At 34.0% G+C, this 16,247-nt stretch overlaps 1 protein-coding gene and 1 non-coding gene across 2 annotated transcripts; one reads left to right on the plus strand and one right to left on the minus strand.

The window, feature by feature from the left end:
- Positions 1-8,199: 8,199 nt before the first annotated feature.
- On the minus strand, positions 8,200-8,301 carry LOC141654145 (U6 spliceosomal RNA). The gene has a single exon (XR_012547712.1). It is a non-coding gene; the product is annotated as a U6 spliceosomal RNA (small nuclear RNA).
- A 2,300-nt stretch (positions 8,302-10,601) lies between these two features.
- Positions 10,602-15,618, plus strand: LOC141652528 (F-box/LRR-repeat protein 17-like). The gene is made up of 11 exons (XM_074460046.1): positions 10,602-11,264; positions 12,714-12,815; positions 12,910-13,054; positions 13,175-13,359; positions 13,522-13,626; positions 13,775-13,872; positions 14,172-14,359; positions 14,450-14,516; positions 14,595-14,680; positions 14,777-14,869; positions 15,266-15,618. The coding sequence occupies exons 1-11, from the start codon at positions 10,771-10,773 to the stop codon at positions 15,326-15,328; spliced, it is 1,626 nt and encodes a 541-aa protein (XP_074316147.1). The 5' UTR covers positions 10,602-10,770; the 3' UTR covers positions 15,329-15,618.
- The last annotated feature ends 629 nt before the right edge of the window (positions 15,619-16,247 follow it).

Below are 16,247 nucleotides of genomic sequence, written 5' to 3' on the forward strand. Positions count from 1 at the left end.
TGTATTTATATCAAGTTATTTAGAAATTATGTGTAGTGTCGAATACAAGACAATAAAAATTCGAGTCGGGTCGAAATGAACCTTCAGTAGACCCATTATCGTCATTACCCTTTCAACACCCTCCCGTATATACTAAAAGATTAACACATTTTGAAAATTCCCGCTCATGAATGTTAAAGACTACTGAAAATTTGCGCTCAATGTTATATTCTGACTAATTCTTATTCTCAAAATATACTCTAACCAAATCTTTTCTGAATATACTCACTCTTAATTGACTCCACCAATTACCTACACTAATTTGCAAAAATATACCGTCAATAAATATATACTGAAATGATTTACACAATATTCATCAATCCCTACCTTCTTAATAATATAATATAATATAATATAATATAATATAATATAATATAATATAATATAATATAATATAATATAATATAATATAATATAATATAATATAATATAATATAATATAATATAATATAATATAATATAATATAATATAATATAATATAATATACATAAATTCTTATTTCAGACCGTCATATCCGTCTGAAATTGTCAGGCGAATACCATTTCCCCTCACAAAAAAACCCATTTAGGGTGTGAGTGGGAAAGCACATGGGGGTGTCCCACCACCCATGTGCTTCTTACTTGTGTGGTCGAGATTGAGAAAATAAGGAGTTTGGAATTATTATATTATATTATATTACTAGTTGAAAAGCTCGTGCGATGCACGGGGCTCTCATTAGGATCATCTGTATAAATATATTCTATAGTTGATAAAAAAAGTTCAATTATGTTTAAATCATTGATAAATAAAAGTTCGTGATTGGTATAGTTGATCATCAATGAACTATTAGTGCTTTTATCTTAAAAGTTTTTTTTCATTTAGTAGTTATCATTTCAGTTGTAAAACATCAAGTAACATTGTAAGAGTATGTAGTTAGTTTTTTCATTATTGTTATAGGCATAACTGGTTTTTAATTAAATACAAAATGTTATCTCCATAAACATAGTGCAACTTACCAAATTATGAGGCTTACAAATTATTTTAACCTATAACAATTACGTAAAACTAAATGGTGTTATATAAAGCAACATGTATCATAATTATCTATATTTAGTGTGTTTAGAGAAAATGTTAGATCTCTTATAGCATAAGTTTACCTTGACTATCTACAATTAAGAGTATTTTAATTTATATACTTATAGTAAAATCAAATCCATACTGAATTCCAATAAAATTAGTAGTCTCTAAACAACAGTACAAAAATATATGTGATTCTATTACATACTCCCTCCGTATCACACCAAAGGTAACGTAGGAAAAAATGGAGTATTTAAGAAAACGAAGCTGATAACGAATGCCCCTGGGGCAATTGATAAGCATTATCCATTTAATATAAAAAACGAGCATTATCTAATCTGACAAATTCATTGTTAGAAATTAATTAAAAAGTTACACATCTTCAAATTTACCACCAACGATCATCCTAAATAAAAGAAGCCACTGACCAAGCCACCAGCCCACCACCATAGCCACCATGCCCACCAACATCGCTCGCCAGTTTCGTAATCGGCAAAGATTTCAAGGGATTTTGATCTATATTCTTAATTTTTCCCGGAAAAGGGTTTAGGGTTCGATTTTCCGGTGCCGCGCTATCCAACCCTAAACCCTTTTCCGGGTGACTCCGTCGGCTTCGCCGCCAGATTAAAAACCAAAAGACACCCTATGAGGGGATGTGTGACCCCCTTTTGGGAAGGGGAATAACTAGGGTAATGGTAACGACCAAGAATGTTTATTGACGATCAAATTGGTGCTGGTAGACTTGGTGGTCTCCGGCGAGTGCACTGGCGGTGTTGTGGCGGGGTGTAATAGTGGTCGTTGGTGCGGGATTGGCAGTGGCCTATATTGGCGAATTGATCGGACCGTTAAGTGGTGGTGCTATATGAATTTGAGAGTAGTGGTAATCAAGAGTATGATAATGCTTAACATGGTCATGATTCATGAAGCATGATCTCTGATAGCTTTAATAGCCATTAATGGCTTAATGCGAGGGAAGCATAGGAAAAAATTGAGGGAGTTGCTATATTTGAGGGGTAAAATAATAATGGATTTCTACCGTATATTGTGGGGATGGAGTCAAACAAGTATTTTTTTCCCTTATTTTTCGTTTGGTAACAAAAAGCAAGTGAATTATCTTTATTAACAAATGCCCCGGGGGCGTTTGTTATCATTTGCCTTAAGAAAAAGTGGAAAAAGTAAGGGTAAAGAGGGAAAAAATAGGTGGGGTATGTAATTGTGGGTTGGTAGGTGGGGTATGTAATGACATTTTGTGTAAATATCAAATGAGTATAAGGATAACTTGGTAATGTTGTGGCCAAATAAGGAATGTTACCTTTGGTGTGGTACGTCCGTTTATAGTAAGAGTTACCTTTAGTCTGGTACGGAAGGAGTAGAATGCATGAGGCTTTCAATGGGATCATCTTTGACAATATGCATGTTGAATGCTCTAAGAATTTGTTGAACAATAGATTGCAAACGTTGGTTTAATTTACATTGTCATGGTTTGGTAGTAGAATTCTATTAAGTTGATAAAAAAAAGGGCCTAACTATGTTGAAAATGGGAACATACAAAACTATTGGGTTGATTTAGTTGATTATTGATGGATCATCGGTCCATTTAACATAAAAGCTACTCTTTTTGGTTTACGTTAATTATATTATGTAGTTACCTATTTTTATTGTTGTACGCACCACCGATTTTAGTCAATTTAAAACGTCATTCCCAAAAATGTGGTTTATTTTCTTAAGATGAACACATAATAACTGAGACTGACTTTTATAAGATTCACAAATTAAATTAACTTACAACATCTACCAATATATTCCATTTTGTAAGCATACGACAGTGTAAATGTTGAATGGTGGTACGCAAAACAACGTGTATCTCGATTATATATGTAAACTGTTTGGAGGATTTTTGTTAGATCTCTAAATAATAAATTTGTTTTTGACTATCTACCATTAAGACTGGTTGTTCCCTATGAACTTCATGCGAAATATATAATACAACATCTAATTTTGTAGATGTGGGATATATTTTTGAGTGAATTAATGATCAACTTTTCAAAGTCTAACCTCCAAAAAGCAAATGAAGAGTTTTGTGTGGATTGGAGGGAGTAGGATATTAGAATACTGCTGTTAAACTCAATTAGTTTTAGATTAATTTTATTAAAATTATAACTCATTTTTGTTTATTTGAAATTTTGTCTATCAACAAAATCAAGTATCATTATCTTACATTATTATTCTACTCTTTATTTATATTAACAAAATGAACAAAATTTCAAAAAAGAGTTTCAATTTTAAGAAAATGGCTTCAAATTACTAATTACTCCCTCCCAACACTCTTTTCTTCCCTATTTCCTAAAACGGACTATTCAGGTTTTCTTCTCCTTTCCTTTTTGAGAAAGTTTTTATTAGTAGTATACTCCTACCTCTCTCCACTTATCAAACCCTATCATATCCTTTATTAATATTTAATTCTAATTATTCATACTTCTCTCCAATAACCAAACTCCACCCATCTTCTTTATTAATATTTAATACAAATTATTCATACTCTCCCCAATTACCAAACCTCACTCATATCTTTATTAATATTATAATTCCCACCCTTAATCCCCGTGCCCACTTCAAAGAGGAAGAAAAGAGTGGATAGGAGGGAGTATATATGTATAATCGTTTTCACTTCATAACGAATATATATGCAATTAGTTTTCTTTATTTTAACCTAATTTATAACACTAAGCAGTACCTTATATTCAACTAAACTCATATGCGATGCCTCATAGTTAGCCATTAACAAAAAAAAAAATGATTTTTTTTTTCAAAACTCGGGTTACCAAAGTGGGAAGTAGTCGAAACCTCAGGAGACCAAAGTGGATTTATGCAAACCTCAGGGCATCAAAATAAAAATTTTCCAAAAAAAATAAAAAAATTATGAAAAGCTACTGCAAAAAGTATTGCACTTTTAAATATACAATCAGTGCATGACATAGTAATAACCAGCCATACGCAAACCGCGGTAAATAATTAAGTGAATAAAAACACATAGATGAATTGGAATTAAGAAAGTAAAAATTGATGTAACCGAATAATTTTGTATATTTGGCAGTTCAATACATTATTAAAGTCTATTATGGATTTGATATGAATTTGAAACCAGTTTGAAAAAAAAAATTCGGTGATATAATAGCAGATTATATATAGTCCGCACAATTTTTCTATATATTTATCGTACACTGATTCATTCAAAAAATCATAGTTAGCTGGTTCTTGGATTATTAGTCCCGTATAAAATTATAATTCTTGATTTTGTTCATTTGTATTTAAATTTTTGGCTTGACAAAATCGATATGAGACTTATTTAATATTTTTAAATGATAGCTCAATTTTTTTTTAATCTTATGTGAATATTATTGGTAATATAATCATATTTTTAGAATTAAAACTATTTCATGCCACCGTTGAAGTTGTTTAATTCTAATATTATCATTATAAAAAAAAATTCTCCTCCCGCCGCCATTGTTAAAGCCAAATGCTAAGTAAATGTCATTCCTTACTTCTTTTTCCTATTATGACAAGTTACTTTTTCTGGAATATTTTTTTTAAAATAAAAATCAGCTTTTTCTTATGGTTTTTGGAAGATAATTAGGGGTTTGGTTATAATTAACAACTCGAATATTTTGTAAATCTTTTAAATATTCAAAAAAGTTATAAAATAAAATTATCTTTATTACTACACGAGTTTCACTAAGTAGTTAAAGTCGAACAACTTAGATTTTGGAGAATATTTTATATTTGTAAAAAATTAGGATCTCTTTTGTTTTTTTTCTCACAATTACTAATTGTATGTTTATAAAATATGCAATTTTAATACTTTTGTACGTTTTTTATATGAACTTTTTTGCGTTATAAATATTTCTAAAATAAATATTCTTTACAAAGTTATTTTCCTATTATTATTTTAGTAAAGAATAATAAATAAATTGTTAGATCCACTACTATTAGTATTATTTTTCTCATAAATAATTGATCTACTCCTAGTAGGATTATTTTCTCATAAATTATTAGATCTACTTTAATTAGGATAATTTTCTCATAAATTATTAAGAGAAAAAGGCTAGATCTACACTTATTAGGATAATGATAATAATTTTATATAAAAATTATTTTATATATAGGAATTCTAAAAAAGTTGGACTCTCTAATATCGCTCGAAAAGTTTCTGCTTTATATATATGTACTAGTTGGAAAGCCCGTGCGATGCACGAGGCTCCCATTAGAATTATATGTAAAAATATACTCTTAAGTTTGATTAAAAAAAAAAGTCCAACAATGTTGAATCATTAATGGAAAAAAAAAATTGTAGTTGGTGTACGTAGTTGTCTAGTTAATCACCGATAAATTATTAGTATTTTTAGTAGAAAAGTTTTGTCCTTTATAGGTATAACATCAAGAGTACGTATTTAACTTTTTCATTGTCACATGCACATCCGGTTTTAGTTAAATACAAAACACTATGTCCATAACATATGTTGCAGCACACCATAATGAACCCTTAATAACGAAGACATGCCTTATGAGTTTTACAAATTATTTTCACCAACAATAACTAAGCAATACATAATGATGTTACCTAAAACAACAGGTATCATAATTATATAAATTTAGTGTATTCAAAGAAAATGCTAGATCTCTAACAATATAATTCTACCTTGACTATCTACATACAACTAAGAGTATTTAATCCTTATAAACTTCTCGCAAAATCAATCCAAACTAAATTCTAATATAATTAGTAGTCTAAACAATAATCAGTCAAAAATATATGTGATTCTATTACATAAAATGCAAGGCCACCTAGTATCATATTTGACAATATCGTTTAATAGTTTATGGCATCAACAAAATCGTTGAGTTACCAAATTAGTATATTAGGGCATCGCTGAAAACGGTGTACGTTACCATGGTCAGCATAGCGGCATAGTCCTCTTACGGAGTTAATGTTCTTACTGAGTTAATGTTCCTCAACAACATAACTGACATGTCACACCTGGTACTATGATAGAGCTTACCATTATGAGTTATTTTTAAAAATGTATTATGTATACTCCCCTCCCTTCTTAAACATCTTCCACCTTTCTTCTTAAGGGGCCAAACTTTTATAATTTTGACCACTAAAATGTCGAAAATCATGGTCAAACTACCGCATTGACAACTGTGTAAAAGCAATACAAAAGATAATTGAGAAGAGGATGAAGTACATTTAGTGTGAGAAATTTCTAAAAGATAATGAATTTCGCTCCTTAAGTCTAACCCTACTAAAGTATTTTGATAAGTCTTGCATAACGAAAACTAAAATTACATGCTCCCTAGTTGTCATAATTTTTGTCGCGGATAAAAAGTTTCCAAACTATAACCGACTCAACTTGTGGAGATCTTTACTCGTTTATTTTATAACTTTCTCAAATAATTCTCATAATATTTTTACCTATGTCTAACACTCATGGTTGTCATCATTTAAAATTCAGTTTGAGTCTAAAACTTTATTTATATTCGCTGCATCCAAGACAAATGCGATATAATTGGACACTTGCGATAGATTTTCCCTTTTTATCAAATTTGCTTCTTCTTATTGTAGAGCTAACAATTTTTATTCTCATGTAAAAAGCTAACGTTTATTTATTTGAACCAATTGCTTATTATTTTGTTCCTCGTGATTATTATAGAGTATATTTGTAATTTGTGTTATAATGTCTAATTGCTAATATTTATTCTGAACCATTAGTTATTTATTCTATCAATCAAGTTTATAAAATTAAAAGGAATTTGAGATCAACTCCTAACAATAGGCTAGAAAGCAAGTAAACATGGGCAGACATAAATAAGAAATTAATTTGACATGAGTAGGGTCGGGAGATATGAGAAATCTCATATTTAAGCTCTGTTTCTAAGAAATAAGCTTAAGCTTATTTGACCAAAATTTCATTTATCTTAATTTCTTATAAGTATTTGGTAGATAAATTAGTTACCAAAATAAGAGTTGCTTGTGAGTAATAAGTTGCTTGTTTCTTATTTTTAATCCTTCAATTTAAAATATTAAATATGGAGTACTTACTAAGTCCTTTTATGTTAATTTACTAAAAACTAACTACCTTTCGGTTAGTTTTCCAAACACTTTTTATTTGATCAGTTAACTTGTCAACTCCTACTTTTCAGTTACCTTTAAACTATTTTTTTAGCTTTCAGTTAACTTTTCAATTTTACGATGACTAATGAAATCTGAGATATAGTATATAAATAAGTACTTTGTATGTTATTAATATACCATATAATTAGTTACATTGTGTATTTAGAGTACCACTTACTATTATTCTTTTAATCTTTCCAAATTTCCATGAGTCCAACACTCAAACTCTAAATGGTTAAAAACTGTTTTGATTTTCTACATTGTAATTAATTTTTTTGTTCTCCGTGTTTAAGTTAAGAAGTGTTCCGGGTGTAATTCCAGAGCAGATTTGTTTACCACGTAAGCTTGGTGAAATGATGTCTTTCCTTGTCTCGACTCTTCCTTTCGGTCTCTCCTGAAACGATGAACAAACTGAGGGCTCGGCTTTGCACCGAGCGTACTCACTCCGACGCTCAAGTCAGTAAACTTAAAGGGATTAAGTTGTGTGTTACTTGACAAAGTATATTGTAGAGAGATAAGGGAGTTTATACCAGATGAATAGTGAGTTTTAGGTTAGATTGTGGATCCCCTTCTCAATGAGAGAAGTGGAGTATTTATAAACTTTCACCTTTTGTCACGTAGTGGCCAAGTGGGCCAAGTGGCGTAGCAGGTGGAAAGTCTGTTCTACCCTCGGCCGAGAGACCCATGGCAGGCCGGCGGGCCCTGTTGACTCCATGCCGAGGGGTCTTGGATATTGAGTAAAATTTTATCCTTGCAATATGAATCTAAGAAGAAATCAATATTATGTAATGGTTAGATTACAATTGATCATCAGTTCATCATATATGAATAATACTATGAGTTGCTGCAAGTTTTAAGTTGTTCAAACCACAAAATTTTACTTCGGTTATTCTCGATTTTGTTCCTCTACGATCTAATTATCTACACATTCTTATTTTTGGACCATTTCTCGATTTATGCGTCTCATTCTTGCGCAGGGGCCATGCTAATCTTCTCTGTATCGTTCCAATTTTATCAGATGTCCCGAAGGGACAATGATCTACACATTCTTATTTAGTATAAATTAATGAAACAAAATAGTACTCCCTCTAACCCGATCAATGGTTTACACTTTCCTATTTAAGGTGAATAAGTCATAGTTTACACTTTTCTTTTCTAGTAAATAAACAAACTCATGTGGGTGGGGACTATCTTATTTCCTCCTCATTTCGTGTTTCTTTTATTTTTTTAATAATTATAAACTCATTCCTCTCTCATTACCTTAGTAACGTATATAAACTATGGACCGGGAGGGAGGGAGTAACATATATAGATCAATGAATTATTTTATATGTATTGATCACTTGATGCATGTGTATCGAGGCATGTATGATTTATATACACACTCCAATAATTATTTTGTGATTATATTTTGATGAAGTAACCGTAGTTTATACTTCGTGTAATTATGAACTACATCATCTTACCATAACACTTTAATCAAATAAATTCATTGTTTATCCATCAACTTCTTGAATTTTGATGCGGGAAAACAAACTACAAATGTATGATGTGTGAGAAAAATAAAAATGATAACTTGGCCTATTATAATTGTCTGTTATTTGTTTGATAATTGTAATCTACTTATATTAGGATAATTTTACTAAAATATATTTGATCTACTTATATTAGGATAGTTTTATTAAATTTTGTTTTAAATATTAAGAAATCTACTTGTATTAGGATGATTTTAGTAAATTTGTTTCGAAATCTACACTATTGTTAGGATTTCTAAAAAAGTTGGACTCTCTAATATCGCTTGAAAATTTTCTGCTTTATATATATGTATTGATTGATTGATACAGTCCATCTTGTTTCGGACCGCTTTATTTCAGACCATAATAAGACTTCTCACAAGTGATTTTATATTTAACTTAAATGTATTCTTAAGGTCAAAAAAAAAATCTAAATAGTAAAGTGCAATAATATTAGTACTGCAAAAATAACTTAACTTAAATGTCTTTTTGACGGTAGTTATTTTTTTTTTCTACCGCTTACTAATATTATATTGGTACATTATAACATTAAATTAAAAGTACAGTTAATTTATGCAATAATTTTATTGAGACCCCCCTCTTTAAATCAAATCTAAAAAATACTGCGCTGTAGCGCGGGATCTATATAATTATAATATCATATTACGCTTAATTTTTGCCAATATCTTGTAGAGTAGTCTAATAAATTATCTCAACGTATCATCAATAGTATTATCATAACTGTATATCTCTAATGGATTACTTAATCTGTCGATCCTAATCAATAATTCACGTTTGTTATTGACATAGTAATTCGACAATTGAGATACAATTTGTCTACATAAGTGTTTAAATTTGAAAAACAAGTTACATAAAAATAGAGATTTAGGATAAAAAAAATCACAATAAATGGCAAAAATATCATAATCTTCCATGATTCCATGCACACCAAACTCCAAATTTTCATTTCATTTTCTACCACAAATCCACAACCAACCAATCTTACGCAACCCTCCCATGGTCCTCCCATTATTAAAAACAAATCATTACATTTAACTCTAAAACCCACATACTATTCTTGGATTTTTCGGGAGGACCGTCTTTTTTACGCCTAAAGGTAATCCATCAAATAAAATATTATAAATATTTAGGTGTAATACGATTTGAACGTAAAATATAATAATTTTTCCTTAGTTATACACTAGACTTTATAAAATTGTCTCGGCCTAATTCCGATCTAACACTCGACCTAAGAACCAAAACATGACCCTTAACTCAATTTGATGCGAAACAAGTTACCTGACCCGAATATTTATTGTTGTAAACCGACTATTATTCCAAAAGAACGATCACAGAATAACTCAAATTCTTGATAACCCGACTGAAATGAACTGAAATGAACCTGACCTAACACAACTTAATCGATTACATTCAATTCACTTAAATTTAATCAAGTCATTTTGAATGTTAAATAATTTTCGTCGGATAAATTCAAATGTATCATTATCAAGTTATTTAAAAAAATCAGCTAGTCTTGCTTGTGACGGGCTAATCCCGTCACAAACTTGTGACCTTTCACAAAAAAGGAGAGGGGACAAGGTGGGGCACCTCTTACGTGCTTCCCACTCACCTCTCAATGAGTATTTTGTGAAAGGAAACGGTATCCGTCACAAGCTTGTAATGGATATTTGTGTTAAAAAATATGTGTAATATCGAATGCAAGACAATAAAAATTCGAGTCGGGTTGAAGTGGACCTTCAGTAGAGACCCATTATCGTCATTCCCCCATCAACACCCTCCAAAACATTTAAAACCTTCAAAACTAAAACCGCGGCAAATCCAACTCAACTCAATCCCCCTTATAATCTCCTGCGCGCCATTTTTATACACCAAAAAAAAAAATCTCCGCCATTTTCAAACCTCTTTCTTCCTTTCACCATTCTCTCTCCTCTTAAACTGCGCCGCCTATTCTTCTCTTTCCTCCTAAAATGCGCCACCACATCGCCACCTCAATCTCCCCAGCAACCCCACACCCGGAACCCATAAAGCGGGCGAAGAAGCGCGGCAGCTACAACTGCACTCGCTGCGGTCTCCCTAAACGTGGCCACGTGTGCAACACCGCTACCGCCACCGCCACCGGCACCTCCATCGTCATCGCTAACTCCGATGTGTCACCCGTCACTCCGCCGATGCGCCGGCAACGGAGTCTGACCTTTGCCGATGCTGACGTCGGCGAAGTGGAGGATTCCGACGAGACTGACGGTGGTGATGGGTGGATGTGGGAGGTGATGAGGAGGTTGCCGCCGTCGGCGGTGGTGGCGGCGTCGGGGGTTTGTCGGGAGTGGAGGGAGGTTGGGTTTCGGGTTTGGAAAGCGGTTGAGGAGATTAGGGTTAGGGTTCCGAAGTTGGATTCGGTTGGATTTGTCGGGTCGGTTTTGAAGCGGTGTCGGTCTCTTGTTCGGATCTCTCTTAGATTCGAGAGGTGCAATACTTGAATTGTTATTGTTGTCGTCATTTTTGATTTGATAGTTTTGTTCTTGGTTGATTTGGATTGATTGATGAATGGATTTGGATTAGATCTAGGGTTGTCGATTAGCGAGATAGATTTTAGGGTAAAATTGCGTATATCTGAAGCTAAATTTAGTGTGTTTTTGTTTGGTTGGATGGATCAATGGAATGATGAATTAAATCTAGGGTTGTGATTAGTGTAGCTGATTTAGGGGTAAAATTGCGTACATCTGAAGCTAAATTTAGCGTGTTTTTGTTTGGTTGGATGGATCAATGGAATGATGAATTAGATCTAGGGTTGGTGATTAGTGTAGCCGATTTAGGGGTAAAATTGCGTATATCTGAACCTAAAATCAGTAAATTTAGTTGGTTTTGCTTCTATAGACGGGTTTCGATTGTTAATCATGTTTCGAAGGTATAAGTATTGAATGAATCAGATTTAGGTTTAGGTGGAATTTGTAACATTAGGAAGATATTAGGGATGATGAACATTAGTACATTGCAAAAACACAGGAAAGCTGAGCTGAATCTAGCTGGTGACGTCGATCTTCATTGATCTGTGTTTCTGCCTCTATACTTTGTCATAGTTTTAGGGCTTAGGGTTCTAAGCAATGCTGATTTGATTCGGTTTATGATAGATGCTATATCTTCTTGGTGTAATGGGAGCAACTGTGTTGGTTTTGATGTTAACAGGTTTCAACCCAGTTCATAAGTGTCGCAATGTAATGATTTTACGAGCTAAGTGAAGACTGATTGGCCAATCTAATGCTGTAAAAGCTGAAATATTTTCTCGGTCCTAAACATTCAGCAATAGTGAATATTATGCTAATCTGAAATGATTATTGATTGAAGATGAGCTAGGAGTTTGTGATTTTGTGTTATTAGTGAGCTAAGCAATAGTGAATAGGATGCTAATCTGAACTGATTGATGATCTATGATGAGCTAGCAGATTGTGATTTTGCGTTATTAGTGAGCAAAGCAATGGTGAAAAGGATGCTAATCTGAACTGATTGTTGATATAAGATGAGCTAGCAGTTTGCGATTTTGCTTAACTGTGGTGTGCTAAGCAGTCGCGAATATTATTGCTAATCTGAACTGATGGTGATCTAAGAGACTAAGACTAGCTAGCAGTTTTTGATCTTGCATTACTGGCGTGCCTAGCAAAAACGAATATTGTGCTAATGTAAATTGATTGATGATCTAAGACGAGTTAGCAGTTTGTGCAAAAGATTATAAGATGATAATCTGAGCTGATTGATTATCAAAGGCGAGCTGCCGTTGCCCGTTTGTGATTTTGCAATACTATGTGATGAATGGTGTAATTGGATCTATGTTGCATGAATCGATGCATAATGAACTTTCTTTTGCATTTGCAGTATCAGATGTAAAGTTGTATGCTCAATGTGCTCTTTTTAATTGCAGTGATGTGGACGCAACAATGCTGGCTTGTATTGCCTTCTCATGCCCAAATCTCGAGTCTTTAGAGATCTTGATGTCAGAGTCGTCTGTCAATCGAATAACTGGGTATACAAGCTCAGCTCCCTATTCATTTTAGTGCAATGCTATCATCTGCTGCGAAATTTATTTCTCATGAGTCCTGCACTGTCTGTATCTGTAGGGATGAGTTGAGTCGTTTTCTTGGTGATAGAAGATGCCTTTCAAATCTTAAGATGGAGGGTTGCTCTTCGATAGGATCACTTGTTGTTTCCTCGAGTTGCCTTTCTACACTATGGCTCTCAGATCTTCATTCTCTTTCTAAGACGGTAACCTCTTTCTCCCTTTCTGTTGCGGTGTTAGAACTCTGAATTAATTACCTCTTCATCCCCGGCCTATTTATCTCTTATCTGCTTTGTATGTGCTTACATTGGAACTCACTGTTCTAGGTTATCAATTGCCCAAATTTAAAGGAGGTATCGCTGAACTTTTCTCGTCAAGAAAATGATACAACCGATTTCACATCCGTAGCAGAAAACTTGGGAAGATTTTGCCCTAAGTTGCAGAGTATCCATCTTGCATCAACTAGCATCTCTCATTCTACTGTTCTTGCTCTTAGCAGCGCCAATTTGAAGTAAGTGCCAGCTCCTTAGCCTCCTGAGTCCTGATTTTACGATTTTCTTTGCAATAGGTTGATAGAATCAAACATAGCTAACACGATTCATCAATTTTTAGCTATACGAAGATTAGGCTCTGCAAGTTATTAATATTAATATTCGATGTTTCTATGATTCAGGGGATTGAAAATGCTCTCCTTAGTATTGGGTTCTGGCATCAATGATGCTTCTGTGGCTGCTATAGCTTACAGCTTCACAAAATTGGAGCTGCTCGACTTGAGTGGGTATGTTACTTACCGCGCTTCATTTTTAATCTCTTCTGCGAGCTTGTAAATTGTTTGTCATGACTCATGAACCAGTTGGTTTGGTTCTATTTTTAGTTTACACGATTTATCTACATGGAAACATAACGACTTCATTATGTTGGTTTAGGTCCAGCATCAGTGATAGTGGCATTGGAATTATATGTAACGTGTTCTCTCGAACACTCACAAGATTACTACTTGCGCTTTGCCCTAATGTTACTTCGAGTAAGTTTATACTCCAATTCTCGTCTTCTGGTATTTCTTAATTTCAAGTACTTCGTCTCATCGTCTCAAATGCTGTCAATGTTTCTTAATGAACTCCCGCGTCCAGCAAGGGCAGTTTTGATACTAATGAGTTTAGTAGCTAAATTACATGACATCTGCAAATACTGCAGGTGTATGAGAACTGAGAACTATTTTTTTTTTTTTTTGGGTAAGGTAAGAAAACTAGATTGATTCTCTGGGGTAGGACCAACCTATCTCATTCTTTCGAACTGACAACTAATTGTTTCATCTATGATCAGGTGGTATTCAATTTGCTACGGCACAACTGCCTAATCTAGAACTATTGGACTGTGGAATGTCTATATCGAGTCCTGACACTGATGATGCGTCTGTGGATGACACTAACTCTCATCACGTCTACCAGAAGCTTATAATCAAGCATAGCCGACTGAAGAAACTTAGCTTGTGGGGTTGTTCTGGCTTAGACGTGAGTTTTTCGTACCTGTATAACTCCCAGTACTAGCTCTGTACTCTACTACTCGACTTTGTTTCTAATATTGCTGAAAAAATCTTGTAGGCCTTACACTTGAACTGTCCAGATCTCGTAGACTTGAATCTAACTTCTTGTCGAAATTTACATCCAGGTGTGTTTTCTGGTGGTAATCTAACTTCCAATTGATGCTAAATTTCTCGTCTTCTAACTGTTTTTCTTGCGTATTCAGAGAGGATATTTCTCCAGTGCCCAAACATAGAAACAGTACATGCGGCAAACTGTGTGGATATGTTACAAGAAGCACTCGAAACCCAGGTAAGAGCTCAGAATGTAACTCCCACTTAGACTGGAGCCTCTTTAAGGGTAGTTCATTCATTGCCGTTGATTTGACTCCTAACGATATTTTTACAGGTGAATAATGCTCCGACAGAAAGCCATTTTACAAGCAAACGCATGCCTGATAGCTCTAAGCGAGTTAGGATTCCTCACATGTTCTTTCAGCCGGTGAGTCTCCTGATTTCCCCTGTAGACTTATAAAGGATATGCTAATTTCCGCCTCATATTACCATTTTTTTTGGTTTTCTGGATGAGAAATAAGCATTCAGAAGATTTAATCTTTACTGAACTGTACTGAGCTGAAATATGTCATCAATCCACGGTGTGTGACACGGTGCTGTTGATGAAATTTTGTCAATGGGGTGAGGTTCGGTGGTGGTGGGGGTGTTGTAACGAGATTCAGATGAAGCGTTTAAGTATCGTGTTATATCAGAAAGAATGCCATTTAACCACACAACACAGTACAACCAAATTGAAGTGTCGAAATCCTTACTCAATGTGATGACTTGTTTTTCTTATCTTGTACTCGATATAAACTGATCAAAGCGATTCTTGTTCATGTAGGCGTCCGATGATACCAAACACAACCAAGCTCGAAAGAGACGGTGTATCGTATCTACAAGATGAACCCCTCCATTTGTGATATTTCTATGTACACCATTGATACCTCCTCTTTGTACTTCTTATCTGTTTATGAGAGTTTCAAGTCATTGTTTATTTAATCTTAGGGATTAAAAACCTCATAGTCAGATAGTCTCTTCCTTTATTTACACCAACCTAATTGCTATTTGTATTTTGGAGAACATTAGACAACATATTTTTATTTGTACCCAAAAAAAAGAAAAAAAAACATATTTTTATGCCAATTTATGTAGTTCATGAAAGAAATAAAAATGAATAAAAACTACATTTTCCCACCGATTGTCATGAGTTTTTTTGTCAGCTTTATACCTCCTTTTTTAGTTACTGGAATCACAAGGGTTACTTTGATGATGATGAGCTTTGAACTCGGGTCATGAGTACTAGGCCTGGTCAACCAATAGCGAATCCAGAAAAAATTCTTTCTGGGGTCCTGATTAATATTTAAAATCTACACACATAAAAGAATTATAAAATTATTTTTTTAGCCTGAAAATTAGACAAAATACGCAAAAAAAAATTCTGTTTCCGCTGTCCGCGCACCCCGGAATGCCGTGAGTAGATCCGCCGCTGTGGTCAACCGGGCAGGACGGATCCGGCTTGGCTTGGGGGACCTGGAACTGGCCCGAGATAGGGGATGAGTTGGGCTCGGAAAATGTTGGCCCGAGGGACGGGCTTATGACGGGCCTATGGCGGGTCTAGATTTGAGGTGGGCTGAGCTTGGTTTGGAGGACCCGGAACCGACCTGAGATAAGGGCCGGGTTGGGGACGGGTCAGATCAAAAGTGACCCGAGGGTTAGGTCGGGTTGACTTGAAGACTTTTCAACTAAGCTACTTGAAGACTCTACTAGGTCTTTCACTAGTTGACATTTGCTTTATACCTCTTGTAAAAAGAGGGCTAGCACAC

Source organism: Silene latifolia, chromosome 4, assembly GCF_048544455.1.
Source record: "Silene latifolia isolate original U9 population chromosome 4, ASM4854445v1, whole genome shotgun sequence".
NCBI classification, from domain to species: Eukaryota; Viridiplantae; Streptophyta; class Magnoliopsida; order Caryophyllales; family Caryophyllaceae; genus Silene; species Silene latifolia.